The 19,719-nt window shown below is 35.7% G+C and overlaps 2 protein-coding genes across 2 annotated transcripts in view; one reads left to right on the top strand and one right to left on the bottom strand.

Moving 5' to 3' along the window:
• Positions 1-5,352, top strand: part of L (zinc finger protein Lobe) — a 56,321-nt gene extending 50,969 nt beyond the window's left edge. The window contains exons 5-7 of the mRNA XM_089650742.1: positions 58-909; positions 1,334-1,639; positions 3,739-5,352. Of these exons, the coding sequence (XP_089506868.1) occupies positions 58-909; positions 1,334-1,639; positions 3,739-5,352 (2,772 nt within the window). The remainder of the gene's footprint in view (positions 1-57; positions 910-1,333; positions 1,640-3,738) is intronic.
• Positions 5,353-7,591: 2,239 nt separating this feature from the next.
• On the bottom strand, positions 7,592-14,028 carry LOC149425156 (inactive CLIP domain-containing serine protease A3). Its single transcript, XM_089650743.1, has 7 exons — positions 13,899-14,028; positions 13,366-13,694; positions 13,132-13,279; positions 12,677-12,770; positions 12,197-12,430; positions 10,399-10,600; positions 7,592-7,759 (listed from the first exon to the last, which is right to left on the bottom strand). The coding sequence occupies exons 1-7, from the start codon at positions 14,026-14,028 to the stop codon at positions 7,592-7,594; spliced, it is 1,305 nt and encodes a 434-aa protein (XP_089506869.1).
• Between the last annotated feature and the right edge of the window lie 5,691 nt (positions 14,029-19,719).

The following is a 19,719-nucleotide window of genomic DNA, read 5'->3' on the forward strand; positions in this document are numbered from 1 at the left end:
ACTTTAATATTTACTTGATATAAACATTTTTGTTTATTGTAAATCTTTTAATTTTAGAGTCACATGACTGCTGTCCACTCGTCAGATGTGAGTTCATCGGGCAGTCCTCGCGCTCCGCCTGCCTTAACTCCCCCATCACCTCGACCTCGCTCCATCAGTCTACCCAAGCTGGCCTGCATGTACTGTACACGGGACACCTTTACTACCATGGAGCAGCTGCAAGGACACGTCCACTCCATGCACTCTGCTCTGCTTCCACCACCACCGCCGCTACTTCCGGAACAGAATGGTTTAACGCCTGTCCAGTCATCAGTTCTGACATATTCCTGTGATTCCTGCACTATGCGCTTCCCATCGAGTTCTTCCCTACATCAACACATCGTTTCGGCTCATTCGAAGATGAGTCCACGGTCACCTCTGTCCTGTAACTTGTGTTCGATCCCATTTTCCTCGCCAGCTGGGCTTGCGGAACATTATCTACTCGTGCATGGAGGACCATCAGAGCAACTCCGTCCTACTGATCTGAGCAAGAAGACTACTGTAGACCGTCCAATGAAAAGACCGAGAAGTGGAGAAGATCCCATGGCTGCTGGGACGTTGTTGTGCAATCAGTGTGGCGCAGCTCTCCCAGATTTCGAGTCGTTCCGAGTTCACTTGCGTGCCCATTTGGAAGGTGGTGCATGTCTCTCTTGTTCCACTTGTGGGGCGCGTTTCTCCGATGCTGGTGCTCTGGAGCGTCACGCTGCAGCCCATTTGCTGGCGCTTGGAGCAGAGTTCGGCTGCCCGAGTTGCTCGCGTGCTTTCCCGAAGCCTGATGAACTTCAAAAGCATTTGATGGACCTTCACGCTCATCATCTGTATCGTTGTGCAATCTGCAAAGAGATGTTTGACTCCAAAGTTGCAATACAGGTAAAAACCACACGCATTTTTACATAGTTATCTTGTTAATTTCAGAAGTTTTTCAACCAACTTTTTCATTTTCAAGTGATTTACTAATTTTGTTTGACATTTTAAATTTAAAAACATGACTTTTTCATGGATTTCACATGTTATTATAACTACACAATATATTTGTACCTCGTTCGAGAGAAAAGATAATCACAATCGATCTGATAATAGACCACAAATCAGAAACAGAGAGTTTCTAGAAATGACTAGCTGAGAATAACTGATATAAGTCACTTGCTCGCCCCCTTCTTCTTCCATTTCCCATGTCACCTTCATCCTCGTCTCCAAATGAGGATACCAACTACAAGAGTTATACAACTGACATCGATCAGGAAGATTCGGGGTAAAAATAATTATGAATCATCGTGAAATTTACTTTTTTTAGGTCCATTTTGCCGTAAAGCACAGCCACGAGTGCAAGGTTTACAAGTGCACTGCGTGCGCCTCTCCTGCCGCCACGTTTCGCTCCGAGGCCGAGTTCTCGCTGCACGTGCGTGGTGTGCACGCGGGAGTAGGCTCGGCCGCAACAGGGGCGGCACGCTGCCCTTACTGCCACGCGGCGTGCGCCACGGATCTGGAGCTGCAGTTCCACCTCGCCGCTCACGCGGAGCAGTACCGCTGCCCGCTCTGCCGGGAGGGATTCCACGTGGAGTTTTTGCTGGATAAGCACATGCAGCAACACCACCAGCAGGTAGATTTTCTTACAAAATTAACATCACATAGTCAACACTTGACAAATTTTTGTGAAGGAGGTTAACTCCCATGAGATGTAGTGTCGTGATGAAGACGAGCAACATTCGAGAAGAAATGTTTAATTTGATCTTCTTCTTTGGATAAGTTTGGCTCCGTGAGCTCTCACCCTGCAAATCCCAAAATCAAATTTGAAGGTTAAGAAATTGCACTCGTTTACTTTACGTCACAGTGCACATCCAGGGCCGGCCCTGAGTCAGATGGTGCCTGGATCTAGTAAAGCCCCAATGGCGCTGTGTTGGGTGTTATGTTATTATCAGCGTCTTGGCTACTTACTGCTCTAATTGCACCTGCACAGGACCGGCCCTGTGCACATCCTAATTATTAGTATGAGATACTGGTGGTTGGGATTGGATAATAACTATGACTCGCAGTATTTATTTAAGCTTTAGGCAAATTCGCTATAATATTAATAATGCCCCCAACTGCTGACGTTTCCCATATATTCTGATGGCAACCAGCTACATTAGCGTCACCTAGCGGCATGAGTTGTGCTCCATGGTTTTTCTCTCATACATTTTAATGGATTTGATGTGAAATTGTATTCTTTATTTTACGTTAATAAATTATAGAAGTCAAATAAAAAAAATAGTTATCACACATACGACCTTACTGTTTATTATAATAATAATAAACAGTAATATAATAATAAAAATAAACGGGTGGCGACATAGCTTCACTGCCTTTACACTGTACACTAGGGTGTATCGATTTTTAACTTTTTTTTTTGTTTTCAAATTCCAAGTTGAAAAAAAGTTGCTACTAGGTACCACAACTTACCACAAAAAGTTTTGGATTTTTTAAAAAATGTTTAGGTCTCCCGCACAAGGCCTAAAGTTTTAACTTTTTTCGAAAAATTTCAATTTTTTTTAAATTTAAAAAAATAAAATCGTAACTTTTGTGTTTATTCCAAGTTAAAAAACAGTAATATTAGGGCATAAAAATAAGTAAGAAACGATTTTTTTTTATAAAAAATGGATTTTAGGTCTCCCGCACAAGCCTTAAAGTTTGTTAATTTTGATAAAATTTTGTAATTTTGTGTACATATAAAAACCATGTTTTTTTTTAAGTTTAAACTACCTATTTATTTTTATTCCCTAATATTACTGTTTTTAAACTTGGAATAAACACAAAAGTTACGATTTTATTTTTTTAAATTTTTTAAAAAATTGAAATTTTTTTGAAAAAAATTAAAACTTTGGGCCTTGTGCGGGAGACCTAAACATTTTTTTAAAAATCAAAATTTTTTTTGGTATTTTGTGGTACCTAGTAGCAACTTTTTTTCAACTTGGAATTTGAAAACAAAAAAAAAGTTAAAAATCGATACACCCTACTGTACACTCTTGTGAGCTCTCAAGAGGGTACACTGTATACACTCTTATACTGTTTGATAAAGTTTGATAATGCCTTCAGAGGGCGAAACAGCTGTCACGCGTAATAATAATTACACAGCAGAACTTGTTTAAAAATAAACTGTTTTTATAAACCCAATAACAATATTATTGAATATATAAAAAATTAAAATGTTTCACCAGCTCCCTCTAGTAGCTAGAGTTATTATTATTTGATTTAAGGTCATATTTAATAATTTTATTTTAATTTTATTTTTTCATATTTTTCCTTATTTTGTTATCCCTTTGTTATATTAATTTTACATACTTTAGTTCACAAAATGAATGTAATATATATTTTTTTAATTAACATTTTGATATTAGGTTCGTATTAAAACATCAAAAAGCCATTAGTTTCTTAGAACAGGCACTGCCTAGTTAGAAACTAATGTTGAGTGGGCCATAATCTATTCACGCTTGTATTACAGCTCATACTCGACGTATTTTGTACTTTTCATTAATGTCTTTGTACACATATGCAATATCATATTCCTCCAAATTTTTATTTATCACAAAAAATAATAATTACCCTCCCAACAACCCTTTCCATATTATTTAGCCTTATATGTTAATTATATATTTTCTGTATCAAGTGTATAATAATTTATAAATGTCAAATATATTGATTGAGTTCTCTTTATCTTTACAGAGTATAAATGGCGACAGTCCAAAGCCGAAGCAATCACCCACGAACCGAGTGAGCGTTAAAACTATGCCAACGGAAAACAATAATACCAAGAAAGAAGCAAATATATGCGACATCTGTGATAGGAGCGATTTTCATTCTGAAAATGAAGTACTCGCCCATCGTAAGTTAGCTCACCACGTCAAAGGTGCTACTAAAAATGGAGCGGTTAGTCTGAGTTGTGCTTACTGCAGCGAAAATTGCAAGTCCAGGGCAGAGTTGGAAAACCACATGAAGAGTCACTCCCAGGGAAGTGCTACAGGTGGCAAACACAAGTGCCTCATCTGCGATGAAGTGTACCCTTCATCCGCAATCCTCGCGGAACACAAACTAACACACTGCAAAGTTCTCGGTGGAAACAACTGTACACATTGTAAAACACTTCTTACTACCGAGGAACAATTCTTTTCACATCTTTCGCAGCACTCCAATAACAACAATGCACCAAGCAGCCCTCATTCTCCGTCACCTCTCAACTTACCGACATCTTGCGTAGTCTGCCGCCAAACTCTTGTATCCGATGTTGAAGCAAGAATTCATGCTAGATTCCACTTGAAGAATTCAGGTTTATCACCTGATCATTTTCAGTGTGCTCTCTGCTTGAAGTCGTTTTCACAACAAGAGGTCATACCCACAGGAGCTGAAGTTAACAATGGAATACCCACAACTCATGTGTGCAGAGAGTGCTATAGGCAACACAGCGGCGCAGTTGCGGCGACGGAACGTAGGTGTGGGGAATGTCACATGAAGTTTGAATCGGCTTCGGCGTTGGACAGTCATGTGGAAACGGTTCACAGAAAAACTTATACTTGCATCGAATGTCAAGCCACCTTCGAATCTGAACAAGAAGTTCGTGTGCACGTGCAGGCTCACGTGTCAGGAGGTGGACTGGAATGTCGGCTCTGTCGTCGTTCCCTCGGTTCTCCAATGCAGCTACAGGCTCATTTGATCGAACATACTTTTGCAGGTTGTGGAGGCTTTACTTGCTACTTGTGCTCTGCCGTGTTTACAGCATCAGCAGGACTGCAACACCACATGTTGGCCCACGGTCTCGCTGCCCGGCCTTATGACTGCGCAAGGTGTGGATTGAAATTCTTTTTCAGAGCTGAGCTGGATAACCATAGCTATTCTCATCTCGAGGACGATGTCAGGATGAAACTAGCCGATTCTGACTCGTTGAAGCATTCTTACTTCATGGGACAAAATGGTTTCCACGGAATCGACAGTGTTGCATTTTACACTTCAACATCGCCTAGTTCCAAAAAAATGAAGGTTTCCAACAGTCCGGGTCCGTATAAATGTTCTGAATGTCCTGCCGATTTCAACAACATGCTCGGACTACACGCTCATAAACGGAAGCACAGCGCAGAAAGGGAAAGCGCAACTCCTGAAGTGACTCAAGTTAAAAATGAAGACGTTGCTGTGAAACAAGAAGCAGAAGAAAAAGGGGACGAGTATATAGAAGTTAGTTCTCCAATCGCAAAACCAGAAAATAACGGAAACATGGCTGAAGATCTCAGCGCTTCTAACGGAAGCATTCCTCTCCTGAGTCCAAAAATAGAAACACTCGAGGAATGAAAAACGTTTAGATGATAATTAATGTATTAAGAATCGATACGATTTTTCGTTTCTAGAATTTAGAGCTATATATATATTGAGAAAAGCTTAATGTTCATTAAATTTATTTAAAAATGCTTCGTGATGAGGTATATTATTTATGAAAATAAGAATCTGTGGTTAATAACAAAATTAGCTCTTAGCAAAGAAGTTGCACCATCCATTTTTTTATATAGTGTAGACAATTGTTTCGGTTAATATATATTAAACTTTGACGAGTAAAGGTGCACTACGATTTGAATTAGAAAATAAATATTATGTCCATGCGTAAAATAAATCACATTTATTATATGTTGCACTGACATACCAGCTATTGTTAAAATGTTGTATTATTAAACATTTTGTATTTTTCTGTTCACGTTTGGTTTGTTTTAATGTTGACTGTTGAAATTTGTGTTTTTGCATTGTTTAATTTATAAAAGTAATGAGCAAACGATATAAAATAGGTTATTTTAAAACTATTTATGTATTTATTTTATGCAGAGGTAGACGAAAATGTTAATACTACCAAAGTTATATATATGCACTCCCATACTTACATACATTCAGAAGTTTTTAATTTTAAGCATTATTTATATTTACTTACCTACATTCCATTTTAATATGTGTTTTTATTTTTATTTTTAAGGTAATATTATTATTCGGTACGAACTATTTGTTTATAATGTAATTTTAATTACTTTTCTACCATCTAACTTATACCAGCATCTATTTTAAATGTTGCTTTCATAGTAGATAAAATTTTAGAGGTTTTAATTTTTCAGAGCCCGCCAAAAGAATCGAAATCTGGCGAGGCACGCGTGACGTCATTCGTACCTACCTCGGTTTTGTCGGTTATCAGTAAGGTCATTTCCACACGGGTCGGTATAAAATCAACAAGTCCCAAAAATTGATAGTAACAAAGAATTTAAAAAAAACACATTAATTATTTGTTGTGACCTGTGTGTGAGTTCACGATATCCGGCCGACCCTGTCGAAACCAGCTAATGTTTTTATAAAACAATTGAATACCAAAACTTTACTAATACTATTCTAAATGAAATCGTTAACAAACAGGTTTTTTTATAAAAGTGCCGTTGAGTTTCGTTAATTGTAATTCTTCATTACAATTGTACTTTTTCTAATAACATAAAGATCATCGGATACAATGCTTTGTACTACGTACCCATATTTTATCGATTGCAAAAACATTTTTATAGTTCTATTGAATTATTTTAAAAGCTGGTACCTTACATTCTCAATAAGAATTGTTTAGTCACAAATAATTGTAAACTTAATTACTCTCTTACGTTATAAAATCAAATTATGGAGTAATTAGAACATTGTCTATCTGCCACACTAGTATAATTTACAATGTAAACATTTTGTTTTAAAAGTATCGTTAATTATTTGAATTATTTATTTACATGTTTAAAAGTGAACATACTTATGTATGAAGTAAATAATCCGCACCTCTTATATTTTATAATAGTTCATTAATATTTAATATTATGAGTTGTGAATAAAATTATTTTTACCAACAAGGCGACGAGTGTCACTTGGATTTATGTATTTATTTTCGTTCTTAATAAACCAAAGCATTAAATAAAATAACTTGCTTTTATTTTTAAACACATTATATTATTATAAAATATTTACATACGAAACTATTATAAAAGTACACAATACATAATAATAAAACGATTAATAATAATATAACACATCGGGATTGCTCTAACAAGAAATAATTTTTTTAATGCATAGATTTCGCATCCAATAAAATTAAAGCAAACAACTGAATTACTATAAAAAATATTATTACAAATCTTAATTAACAAAATAATTAAAAATTGATAGCAGTAATAAGTAATAAATTGTATTAATTAAACCAATAAATAATGGACGTACAAATACATAATCACTTATTATTTTAAGTTTTAATATTAATAAAATACACGTAAATACGAATGTCGGAAAAATATGAAACTCTAACAGAAAAATATTTTAAATAAGTACATATTTTGATGATATATATATTACGTATTTCAGAGTTTAAAAAATATTAAAGCGAACGAATAAAATGGGTAATAACTGAAATCTTGAGTTTAATATCTACTAATTAATTATGTATAAAAATAAAATTTGAATCTTTATTATAATAATGTACCGTTCTAGCACAGAGAATTTGTATATATAATAGATCTGAAGATGTATTCAGGAGTTATACAGACATCGCCTGTCTAGCTGCAATCCATGTCATATAGTTAGGAACGTTAACGTAGGCGGCGGGATAGCCCTGTGTAGCACAACCAATTCCCCAAGCCACCAGGCCTGCTAGAGTCCATCTTCCCGGAGTAGTTTCGCAGACCAAGCCGGACCCACCATCACCCTAGATAAGTAAATAGTTTATTCTTCAATTCTTCAATAATTTCAATTTCTCTATGTTTTTTTCTAATGGTTTCTTTGTCAGGATAATAAATATTTACATTTGTAAATACTAGAATCCTTAAATATATAATATTCTTTAGATATATATTGGATGGGCATATTAAAATATTGCCCACGTACTAAATTACATGGTTTCATACTTTCAAATCGTAACATATAATTTCAACCTAACTTAAAACTTGTCAAAAATGTTAAAGGAATAAACTAAAAATTGTTCATCGCTATTCTTAAAAAAATTATATTTAACATAAAAACCATAATAATAAATACGAAAAAATGTATTTATGTAACTTTCGTAGGACAGCATTTTTTTTAATTAAATTTACTCCCACCCTATTTAAATACAATATTATTAATTTATAATATTCACGGATGCTGGTATATACGTGTAGAAATACTTAAACTTTAGAGGTTCAATTGCATGACTGTTTAACTGATATAGGGATAAACCGTAATATTGGGATTCTCTTCGTCACAATTTGGGAGGTTGGTACGGGTACCGCAGCCCTGGGAACCATTTATAGGATAACCAACACCTCTGCCATAGCTGACATTTTGTGACTTAGCAGGGGTGCCCGGGTGAGGCTTGTCTTGTATAGATGCGTCTGATCGGGAGACAGTGTTTGAGGGAGACTTTATGACCTCTCCTACAGGAATCTCAGAACATCACCTTGCAGTATGAGAGATAAATTAAAACCTCCATCACTCTTGGACTCACTGACCGCTAGATTACTATCCACCCCTCATACCTTCTTCCTTCGTCGTCTTCGTCCTTTCCTTTAAAAAAAACCCTCGACAAAGTATCCCCAAAGATTGCATATGCCCTGAGTGAAATTATTTTCCTCAGGGTCTCCTGCGTAGAGTTAATGAAAAAAAACCGTCTGGGGTATCAACTGTCAAGAGTACCAACAGTAGGGTCACCAGATATGTCAATAAAATAATATGATTATAAAAGTTTCAATGTATTCAATAATACAGTAAGATAACGATTCTGGTTGCAGCCCAACTGATAGAATAACTGATAAATAAAGAGAATAATAATAACTGAAGAGAAAATGCAAAAAATGCAAGTACTGCAAAATAAAGTAATACGAATAATACTAAATGAAATATTATGACGGTAAAACAAACAATATATTTTAAAGTAATTATTTTTGTACATAAAATTAAAATAGGGATGATCTCTAAGGAACTGAATAGAAAAATAAATTACAACCACGAGATACGCGGACACAAATGCAAATAAAATCAGATTGCCAACAAGAAAAAATTAAGCACCCAGAAATCTCTCCTGTACTAGGCCGTCCAACTGTATAACAAAATCCAGACAGAAGTTACTTAGATTAAGAACCTCCGATATTGATGTTTTTTTGTGACATATAATATTATGTAGGTACTTACATTTAAATATTGATCCATTGTTTGCCAATCACTGTATTTTTTTATATGTTTCTAAAACTATTAGCACACACGACGACGCACACATTGTGCGATGTTTACCATCGACTAGGCCAAGGTCTTTTTTATGTACGAGTATGTTTAATAATTGCGTGCATTCTTTAGTACGCAACGAACGTAATTGTACCAATTTTGCGATGAAAGGAAAATAAAACAAAACCGTAAAAAAGTACTCGTACTTTTCGTACAAGGTTTGTTATTATTTCAGTTCTGTCAAGCAACTAGCATATAATGATATAATAACAGAACTTGAATAGGACTTTCACCAAACCTGAAAATGAATGTTGAAATTTGATGAATTGTTCAAATTCTCCGAAACAACCCGTCGTTAACAATCAGTATTTTCGTTAAACTTATAATTTATAAGCAAACGCTTTAAGAGCCTTTTTTATCACTTAAAAGTGTTCAAGTGCTTTGCAATTGAAAAAAATCACTACCCATTAGATTTTATTATGGACCGTTCTAAAAAATCAAACATATAAAACACTTTAACAAATATTAATACTATATTTTCTTACTTACTTCAAAATAGTCGGTAAATGATATGGTTTTGAACCAATACTGCTGTTCAGGTGAGATAATAAGTGAAGTTAATCATCAATCAGTTCATTGGGTAAACATAGGTTTAACTGCCGTCCATGTTTAAAGGTTTTCCACATTTCAGAATGATTTAAAAGTAATCACTTGGTCAAATTAAAAGGTACCTTCTCACGATGCAAGTATCTTTACCCGCAAAAATAGGAATTTTCACCGCTTTCAGGATGCTGACCGTTCACACTGAATGAGTCCTTGCCCCTACAACTGCTAGTATATATAAGGGTACTCAAGGCGCAAGCATCCTTGCCCAGCCGCGCCCGAAGCGATGATCGGCATGTCCACCGCCTTTGGGATGCTCCAGTATTGAGCGTTCACACTGAATCAGTCCTTGCCCCAACAGGATATCCAACACCTGCTAGTAAATATAAGAGTACTCACTTTCAAGCATCCTTGCCCAGCCGCGCCCGACGCAATGATTGGCATGTCCACCACCTTCGGGATGCTCCGGTACTGACCGTTCATGCTGAATGAGTCCTTGCCCCAACAGGATACCCAATACCTGCTAGAAAATATAAGGGTACTCACGGTGCAAGCATCTTTGTTGACCTCCCCTCCCGCGCAGATGAAGGCGGAACGGTCCAGTAAGAAGGCGGCGCCGAGCCGCGTCGTTCTCAGGCTGGTCTCGCAGGATCCTGACGCGATGATGGGCACGTCTACCGCCTTAAGGATGCTCTGGTACTGTCCGTTCACGCCAAATGAGTCCTTGCCCCAGCCGGACACCCAACACCTGCAAAAATAAAAGTTTACCCGTTTTTACTTTTAAAAGTTTATCGGTTTTTAATTTTAAAAGATTTCAGCAATAACATTACAATTATAATATCGAAACTACCTTGGAAGAGTTCTAAGCTCGGTAAATGAGTTTCTAGTGAGACGCAACATATCATTCATGCATTGAATTTATAAAAAAAATGCGTATGGGTGAACGACATTGAATGTGCGCGCGGTTTCATACTAATAGTGGTCCATGATCCTTGTTTCTATTATCTATGCATAATCCACACGATATTAATTAACTACACCCAGTTTTCAGGTACACCAGAATTTACAACCTCAAAAGTTTACTCCAAATCCCAAGCAACGCAGACTACACATGTAAGCTAGTCATTAAATATTTATTATATTGCAAAACAAACATAATATCAATATATTTGATCATGTAATGTGAAACAGATTGTATAAAATATTACTGCATACATCAAATAAATGATATAAAATCACCATGTGAACGAATTAATAAAATCATCCGATAATAAAATAAATGTTACATATAAAAATTAGCGGCACCTGTGTACTTTACATATTAGTTCGTGAAGGATAAAACAAAGCCTTCGTGGGCTTGATTAAAAAATCCTTGATTATAAAATGTTGTATTACACATGGTGCTTTTTGCGGAAAAAATAACCTTTTTATAAATAAATCTGTTGGAAAAAAACGGTTTAGAACTTTTTTTACATTTTGTATATCACTCAAATCGTAATAATTTATTATAGATTTAGGTCCATATTCTTGAAGTGGGCATTCGATTTGTCTGGTCGATATTAAATCTTTACAAAAGAAGTAAGTTAGGCTTTTTTAAATGCATATATACTTGGTTTATAGTAAAGCGTCTTACTGTTATTTATATTGTCTTTTTATTATTATTATTGTACGATAGAATTAGCTTCGACGGCCGGCATAGTCCAGTGGTAACGCATTGGACTGCCATTCCGAAGGTCGCGGGTTCGAACCCGGCGTGCGCAAATAAATTTTATTTGATTAATTTGTGTTATTTCACAATTAATTAATTAAAATAATATATAGTATATTTGCGGCACGTTCCAGAGTGGAAGATACTACCAGTATCGCCCTGGTGTAAGACCACCATTCAGAATTGAAACGTTGCTCCAAATGGCTTTAGCCGTGTTTAGTGACTAGATCTGAATAGCCAGGTACTTCCCCACCTTCCTCTTTCCCTTCCCCACTTACCTTCAGCCTCACAACATCCCCAATTGGGAAGCCATAGTCTCACTGGCTCCAGACGGGAGCAGTTGGGACTCTTGTGAGGTATTCACTATAAAAAAAAAAAAAAAAAAAAAAAAAAAAAGCTGGAAAAGGGCAAAAGTCAGAGCATTGTCCAATTCTCGTCCAACAAATTGTCTTGACTCTTTTCCTTGCTCTTAGTAGTTAGGTTGGGTAAGGTAAGGTTAGATAAGGTTATGCTTGAATATCGTCATGTATATAGTAAAATATACGGTGCGTTCGACAAACAAATAATAACTGACTTTAGCTAAAAATTGTAAAAAAACAGTGATGCCATTTTTTAATAAATAGATAATCTCCTTACCTTTGACCTTCAAAGCTCTGTCCTGCTGTCGGGAGGCAGATCGGGACTACGGCCGGGGTGCCTGTGGGAACACCCCCAACCATCCTTATCACCGCCACGTCGTTCTGCAGCGTGTTGGGGTTGAAGGACTCGTGCACCCACACTCGGGCGATGGTGAAGTCCCTGTAGGGGTACTGCTCGTAGTTACCCGAGCCGTCCCATTCGCCGAGGCGGATCTTAAGGCCAACTCCATTTCTAGAAGGAAAAAATAAAAATAAATAGAAAAAGAAGAAGAAAATAGCACTTCTCAACAATATAGACTTCCATTCTAAAGGCGTCATATTGGAGTTTTCACTTTCAGAGTCAACAGGCTCTTAAACCTTGAAAAGGTGATCTAAAATCAAGAAACTAATCGATTCTGAAAATCAAATCCCTAAATGGTAAAATAATGGAATACCTAAAAATGAACCAAGAATTCATAAATTATGGAAGAGTACTCACGGATAAGAAGAAATTCTATGTGCAGTGGTCAAAACGTTTAGCGAATCAATCATAACCCCTCCACCAATGTACTGATTGGTTGTTGTCATTATTACTGCCTGGAAAATGTACCAAATATTGATCAAGGTTTTGAAGTGTTTGTCAAGAAATATTACGATTAGTCTTACATTGATAAACTAATTCGAGTCAAAACAAACTAGCACAACAACAAATTGGTATTCTTTTTCACAAATTGTATCCAGCAAGAAATTAGTTTAAATAGCATGCTTGTTTGCAATAAATAAAGGTGTCGGTATCTAGGGAACCAAACAAAAACAACAGAATCCAAAACAAATATTTGCTATTCACAGTAGGGTTTGAGCTCAATAACCGTAATCGTAGCAAACGGAAGTTTGTTAAAATTTAGATAACCATGAGATATTAAGGATTTTAACCATATAATAAATAATCAACACTTACCATCCACGGGTAATCCCCGTAACGTGCCTGTCCAGCTACAATAGGGTACACAGTGGTTCCTGTCACGCGAGACCCGCATGACTGCTGCCCAGAGTTGATGGGAAGACAGCAGTAACGGAATCCAGCTGCGCATGTTGTTCCACCCTAATCAAATATTTTGTTTGTTTATTTAAAAAATCTGGAAAACGTTTTAAACTAAGCACATTTTTAGAGATTGATTTTCTTCTTACCCCTATTACAATTCTGAAGTCAATGAGTCCAGTGCCATCAGTATTGGGAACGGCACCACATTGTGCAGAAACATAGCATGCACAGCCAGAGGCTGGCGCAACTACTGCCGCTTGCCTCTTGTCCCTTGGGAACGACATGTCTCCAACGTTTTCGGGAAGTTCGATAACTACGTCATTATAATCAACATCTTCCCCGCCGAATTTGAAGAGTGTCTCGGTGTCTCTGATAGACGCTTGGGTTTGCATTCGGGGGTCTATCAAAGGGAAAGCCTGAGTAGGTGTCGGGGGAGCAGGAGTTAAAGGAGGTAAAGTAGGCCTGGCTGTGGTAGTTGTAGTGGTAGTTACTGTTGGGGGTGCAGTAGGGAAGGTTTGCTGCCCTGTGGGTTGTGTTGGAACAGGCGTGAGGGGTGGTAAGGTAGGTGCTGGAGTCAGTGGTGGTAAAGTTGGTATAGTTGGCGGTAGGGTAGCTGGTGGTAGGGTAGCTGGTGGTAGAGTTACTGGTGGAGAAGTTGGGATTGGTGGCGCAACGGTGGGGATGATGATTGGAGGAGCAGGTCCGCCGGCAACTATACCCCCATAGGAACCATATCCGTTATACTGGTTATAGTATGGTTGTGGCGCTCCCGCGACCCCGAGGCACGCCGTAAGTATCCATAGACACATTCTGTAACAATCATTTCAAAAAGTTATATTTTCAAAGTTTGGTAGTTCACTTAGAAAATGAAATACTTACTGTTATGTTTGTTCATTAAACCTTCCACGAAAATCTTATCAAAAAGGATTTAGGTAGTTCATTTTTGTATACCTATACCAGGAAGATTTTGGAATATTAAAGGATGAACAAAACCTGATAAAATAATTAACAATTAAAGGAAAAGACTACTCTCCACTAAAATAAAAGAATAATTAATGGAATTCACTACTCTTGGCGACTCGAGGAAAGGTTAGTTATATAGCTCAGTAGCAGCACACAGTTTCAATGTATGTTTATCTGACTAACCTCCCCATGTAATGCCAAAACGCGTCACCAATACCAGATATTATTTCCAGCATTACTCCTTAGCAAAATCTTCTGAGGTAGTGGTCTCCAAACTTTTGGAATCGTGACGCCCTTGCTAAATCCAGATTTTACTACCTTACAAGCGGCCAAACCGGGTTGCGATATAGTTCCATTGTCTTTACACTGCAGTCAGGGACACTCTTGTAAGATTGTAACATTAAAAAATATATATAAAAGGCTCCCGTATCGATTTTTAAAACCTGCCAATAATTTTTTTGCATTGATCGTAAGTAAAATAAATAAAATCAGAAAAAAAACTTTAATATCACAAAGAGAATTTAAGTGGTAATCTAAATGAAGATGAGCAGGTTCAACTGATTACATAAAAATATTATTTTGAGTCGAGGAAGCCACGACTCCCCAAAACGCATGGCGTGCACTTTGGGAACTACTGGTCTAAGTTTTAAACATTCGCCATTGTATCGGAAGGCTGCTTCATCGATTCTCAACACAGCGAAAGCTTATTTTCATGGTTTTGTTCATTTTCATACACTGGTGGTTTTATTTTTATTTACACATTTAAATAACATTAATATTTCAATAAATATCATTGATGTATTACTCAAACAGATAATATCATTGATATATTATAAATACAGAAAATATCATTGATATATTATGCATACAGAAAATATCATTGATATATTACACATACAGAAAATAATATAAATAAAATAGCATTGATACATTATGCATATAGAAAATATCATTGATAATATCAAATAATATAATATATTATATTATACACACAGAAAATATTATTGATGTATTATACATACAGAAAATATCATTGATATATTATGCATATACAAAATATCATTGATATATTAAACATACAGAAAATATTATTGATGTATTATACATACAGAAAATATCATTGGTGTATTATTCATATAGAAAATTGGGACACCATTTTATTTAAAAAAAACACTTTGTATCAGTTAGGTGATAATGAAAAGTAAGTATTTCAGTTTCGGAAGAATCGTGCATTTTATATTCATACAAAGTGTTTTTTTTCCTTCTTTTATGCGTGTCTATATTTTCCATGAACACCAAAAATATGCTCTGGATAAAAATAAAGCTTTTCTCAAAGTTTTGTTTGGGTATAATAAAAATAGAATTGTTAAGTAAGTTGTAAAAAATATAAGTATTGACTACAAAATAATAAATTAATAACAACATTTGTGCTTAAATCGACCAATTTTTGTTGACTCCGTTTGCCAAGCGATGTTTATGTCTAGTACACGGAGAAAACTTACTGATAAAATTTTTTAAATTTTATTAAAATACCTGTTAAAAATGGGACTGCAGGCCGTTTACAAATAAATTGGCAGATTTCCTAGGAAAATATCAGTTAAACACAAATGTGTTATAAGGATGTTGGAGAATGTGTCCATAAAAATACTAATATTTTCGCATTTCGTCACTATATAATGACAGAATAAACGCAGCTGCATGAACACGTGATCCGATATATTATGAAAGTACTAATATTTTATTAGGAAATGGCCTGATATCATAATTTGAACAGGATTTTAATAAATTAGCCAAACTATTTTCTCTCCGTGTACTAGCGGGAGCACACAGAAAGCGGTCAGGAGTTCCGAGTTCCGAGTTCCGCGTTCGGCGTTCATTAGAATGTACTGATACTATAACAACAACGCACACAGCGGGCAGTCAGACCGCGGCGGTCAAAACGGAACGTCGCGTTCTAAGAGTTCTTTTCCCGCCGAGGCAGAGAACGCCAGAACGCCGCGATGTCTGAGGTTACAAACACGGAAAAGTTTATTGAATTGGTTAGGGAAAAGAGTTTAATTATACGATTTAAGAGCGGGAGCACACAGAGAGCGGTCAGAGTTCTGCGTTCTAGTGACCGTTGACCGCTCGAGAGTTCCAAAGCACACAAGCGGCGTTCAAATTCTCGCGTTCTAGTTTCGTTTGGGTCTTTGCATATGCAACATGTCACTAGAAAGTTCATCATCCGATGAAGAATTATTTCTCTTGTGGAGCTTAGCAGCTTCTAAAAAGAAAAGGAAGTATTGGGTGCACCCAATGAACACAACGCGAGAAGAACAAGGCGAATTTACTAGTATTTTTCAGGATTTACTTAAAGATGAAAAACGATTCTATATTTATTTCCGAATGTCGATTAATAGTTTTAATGAATTGTATAACATCATACAACCCGATATCGAAAAACAAAATCCTAACTGGAGGAACTGTGTTTCATAAAAAGAAAGGCTGGCTGTATTTTTAAGGTATGTATTTATTTATTAAGGGTAAGAAAAGACATTAGAATATTTAAGCGGGAATTTAAGCCTTATCGCCATATACGTAAGGATAGTTATTGATGACTGCTCGATACAAAATATTACACGACGTAGTTCATCGCCTTGCAAAAACACAACGCGATAAATTGAACACAATTCTATGAAAATAAAAAGGGTTTACCTGACTTTGGTATATTCCATAAAACAACTATCGCAATAATGCGGCCTAAACTAAAGCACTACTGGAAATGACAATTTCCCAGCGCTTCCAGCACTTTATATGCACTTCCGCCGCATCATTATATCCACTCGAATTATTTACTTACGGAGGATAATTCTATTTGGTTTTCCCGCTGTTGCTCACATAATGTATGGTGACTGATGACCAATGATCTGGTCTTCACAATGGATAGTTTGCTCACAATTGCTTTAACCGATTCATTTCTCGGTCAGGATGTGCATGTACGTGTGAAATAACCGATTAAATCTTTTATAAATCCATTATTATATTCGCGGGAGCACAGTGATTTTGTACATTTTAAATGGCAAATTAACAAATAAGGTCGAATTATTAGAATTTAAATGGAATAAAAATATATTATTCTATTTAATTGCTTCGCTAACCCAACATTCGATATGAATACTTATTCTGATTGGAAGAAATATGCCCGCCTATAATATAAAAATAAGGACATTACTAATGAATGTATTTTGTATTTTACACAACTGATAAACAACCAATATTATCGTGTAAATACTTATATATCAGTTGTGTAAAATTTAAAGGTAAAATGCAGAAATTTCGGGAGGTGATTCTACATTATGGTAGAAGTAAAAAAGATAATTCACTTTTACTTCGTAAAAACAATTCAACTTTTGTACCTGAAAATATCTTGAAGTTGAAAATTCTAAAAAAGTGGATTGTCTTTTTTTATTTGTAACAGATGTTACAGACAGTTTGTGAACTTTAGGAGCCTTTTGACGGCTCGCAATCGCCGTCGAAAGTGCATACATTGGTCGACATTCTCATTCTTGAGTCTCATTGAAAGTTATTCCACTCGAACAACGATTGGTTCGACCAAATTCCTTGTTCAAGTGGAATGACTTTTGATGTTTGGCGTATGTATTTTTTTTATTTATTATCAATATATAAAGTTTGTGTCGAGACAGACATATTGGATTCATAAATTATTGTTGTCATATTATTTGATACAAATAATATTTCATTACATTAAATGACAATGTGAAAATGAAAATGAAAAAAAAAAAAAAAAATTATGATAAATAATAGTAAGTGTGTAACTTCGACGAGGATCAAGAGTAAGAATGTCGACCAATATGTACTTTCGACACCGTTTGCGAGCGGCCTGGATTGGAGAATCGATACCCAGATCTATGAGTAAGGTTGATTCGGTACTCCGTTGTAATTTGAAGGTGAATATGTTTTTGTAAAAGAATAACTATATCAATGCCTTCTGGAGAACGACAAAATTGTCAAAGTGGTGAGATGAATCTGAGATTGGTTTGGCTTAGTCCGTGGGCTTCTGGGGGTAAAACGCCTAGCGAAATTCAAAATAATTATTTAATTTACAAAAAAGATATCTTACTTATAACGAATGTCACAAGGCCTGTCAGTGTGATCCGACTGTTTGAAAATCTCCAAAAATAAATATTTTGTTTATTAATTCATATCACCCCATCATCCATACTCTGACACAATATCATGATATACACGGTGTCCGGAAACTCGTAGCACAAGCCTGAAACTGGTGAATTTACATCAAGCATTTCGATTTTTTTTTTACTTTTTTTCGGTAACTAAAATGTTTAAGAAAGCTTTTGGAGCCGGGTTTACCTTTCGAATCATTTTAAAAGACAGTATAGAGCTGACTACGAGTTTCTGGACACCGTGTATAATGTATTAATACATAGATACATAATATATAGTAATTAAAATAATATATACAAAATAATTAAAATAATATACTGTATATTATCTTCAATACTTTCCATAGTGTAAGATACTTTTAGAAATGTTATATCGGGGATTATTAAAGAATAATAGACTGTTGACTCAGACCTATGACGTTTATTGACACTCTTACACATTAGTTGTTATCTCTCAAGCGACGCATCAGGATTGCCAACATAGCAATACATATCAAGAAAGAACTCCATTCAGAATTGAAACGATGCTTGAAACGGTTTTAGCCGTGTTTGGTGATCAGGTCTGAATATCCGGATACTTCACACATCTTCCTTTTTCCTGTCTCCTTCCCCTTCCCGCTACCTTCAGCCACACAATATGTCCCAATTAAAGTTAATTATGCAGAAAGTACAAAAATTCGATCTGAGATAAAAGCACTTTTGCCTAAAGATTGAATAATCAAATCAAAAAAGTTTTTTTTTTTAATTTTAAAAACATATACATTATGTGCTCGTACATATATTATCAATTTCTTATAACTAAAGTGAATTTAATTGTAGATTTTTTGAGACATTCGGAGCTACCAAAAAACACTAAATTATGTAATTCCAGCGCTGTGAACGTTTTCTACTGACTAGCTAAATGTCATTGTTTGATGTTAGGTTATTACTGTAATCGATCAGTTGAAATGGCAAAGATGTTGTGAGAAACAGCCACATTATCATTATTTTCAAAAATTGTGGATTAGCTGCTTTCTGCATAACGACGTCCAATAGTTATGGTTAATACGTACAGTCATAACATTTATAGATGACTAGTTATAATTTGGCAATTGTCGCGTTTCCGGAAAACATATTTTTTGAATTCAATTTTAGATGTAATCTGGTTCAAGTACGGAGAATGATAACAATATATTATTATTAATGAGAATGAGGACGTGTGGTACTTGCCAATCAAATACCTACCTAACCATTAAAGTTATTAAATTATTTATCATTTTGATCGCAAGCTGCGCCACAGTACAAAATAAATTTATTTGTATTGTTATATCCTAGTACCGCTAAATACTGCATCCGGAAACTCGTAGTATAAACGGG

Source organism: Hesperophylax consimilis, chromosome 3 (genome assembly GCF_061612785.1).
Source record: "Hesperophylax consimilis isolate HC1 chromosome 3, BYU_Hcon_1.0, whole genome shotgun sequence".
Lineage (NCBI taxonomy): Eukaryota > Metazoa > Arthropoda > Insecta > Trichoptera > Limnephilidae > Hesperophylax > Hesperophylax consimilis.

Excerpts from the sequence above, each read along its gene's own strand:
- LOC149425156 (XM_089650743.1), bottom strand. The coding sequence starts at position 14,028 with ATGTGTCTATGGATACTTACGGCGTGCCTCGGGGTCGCGGGAGCGCCA. Across the intron at positions 13,280-13,365 it reads ACTTCAGAATTGTAATAGGG|GGTGGAACAACATGCGCAGC; the intron begins GTAAGAAGAAAA and ends ATATTTGATTAG. Across the intron at positions 12,771-13,131 it reads GGATTACCCGTGGATGGTAA|TAATAATGACAACAACCAAT; the intron begins GTGTTGATTATT and ends TTTTCCAGGCAG.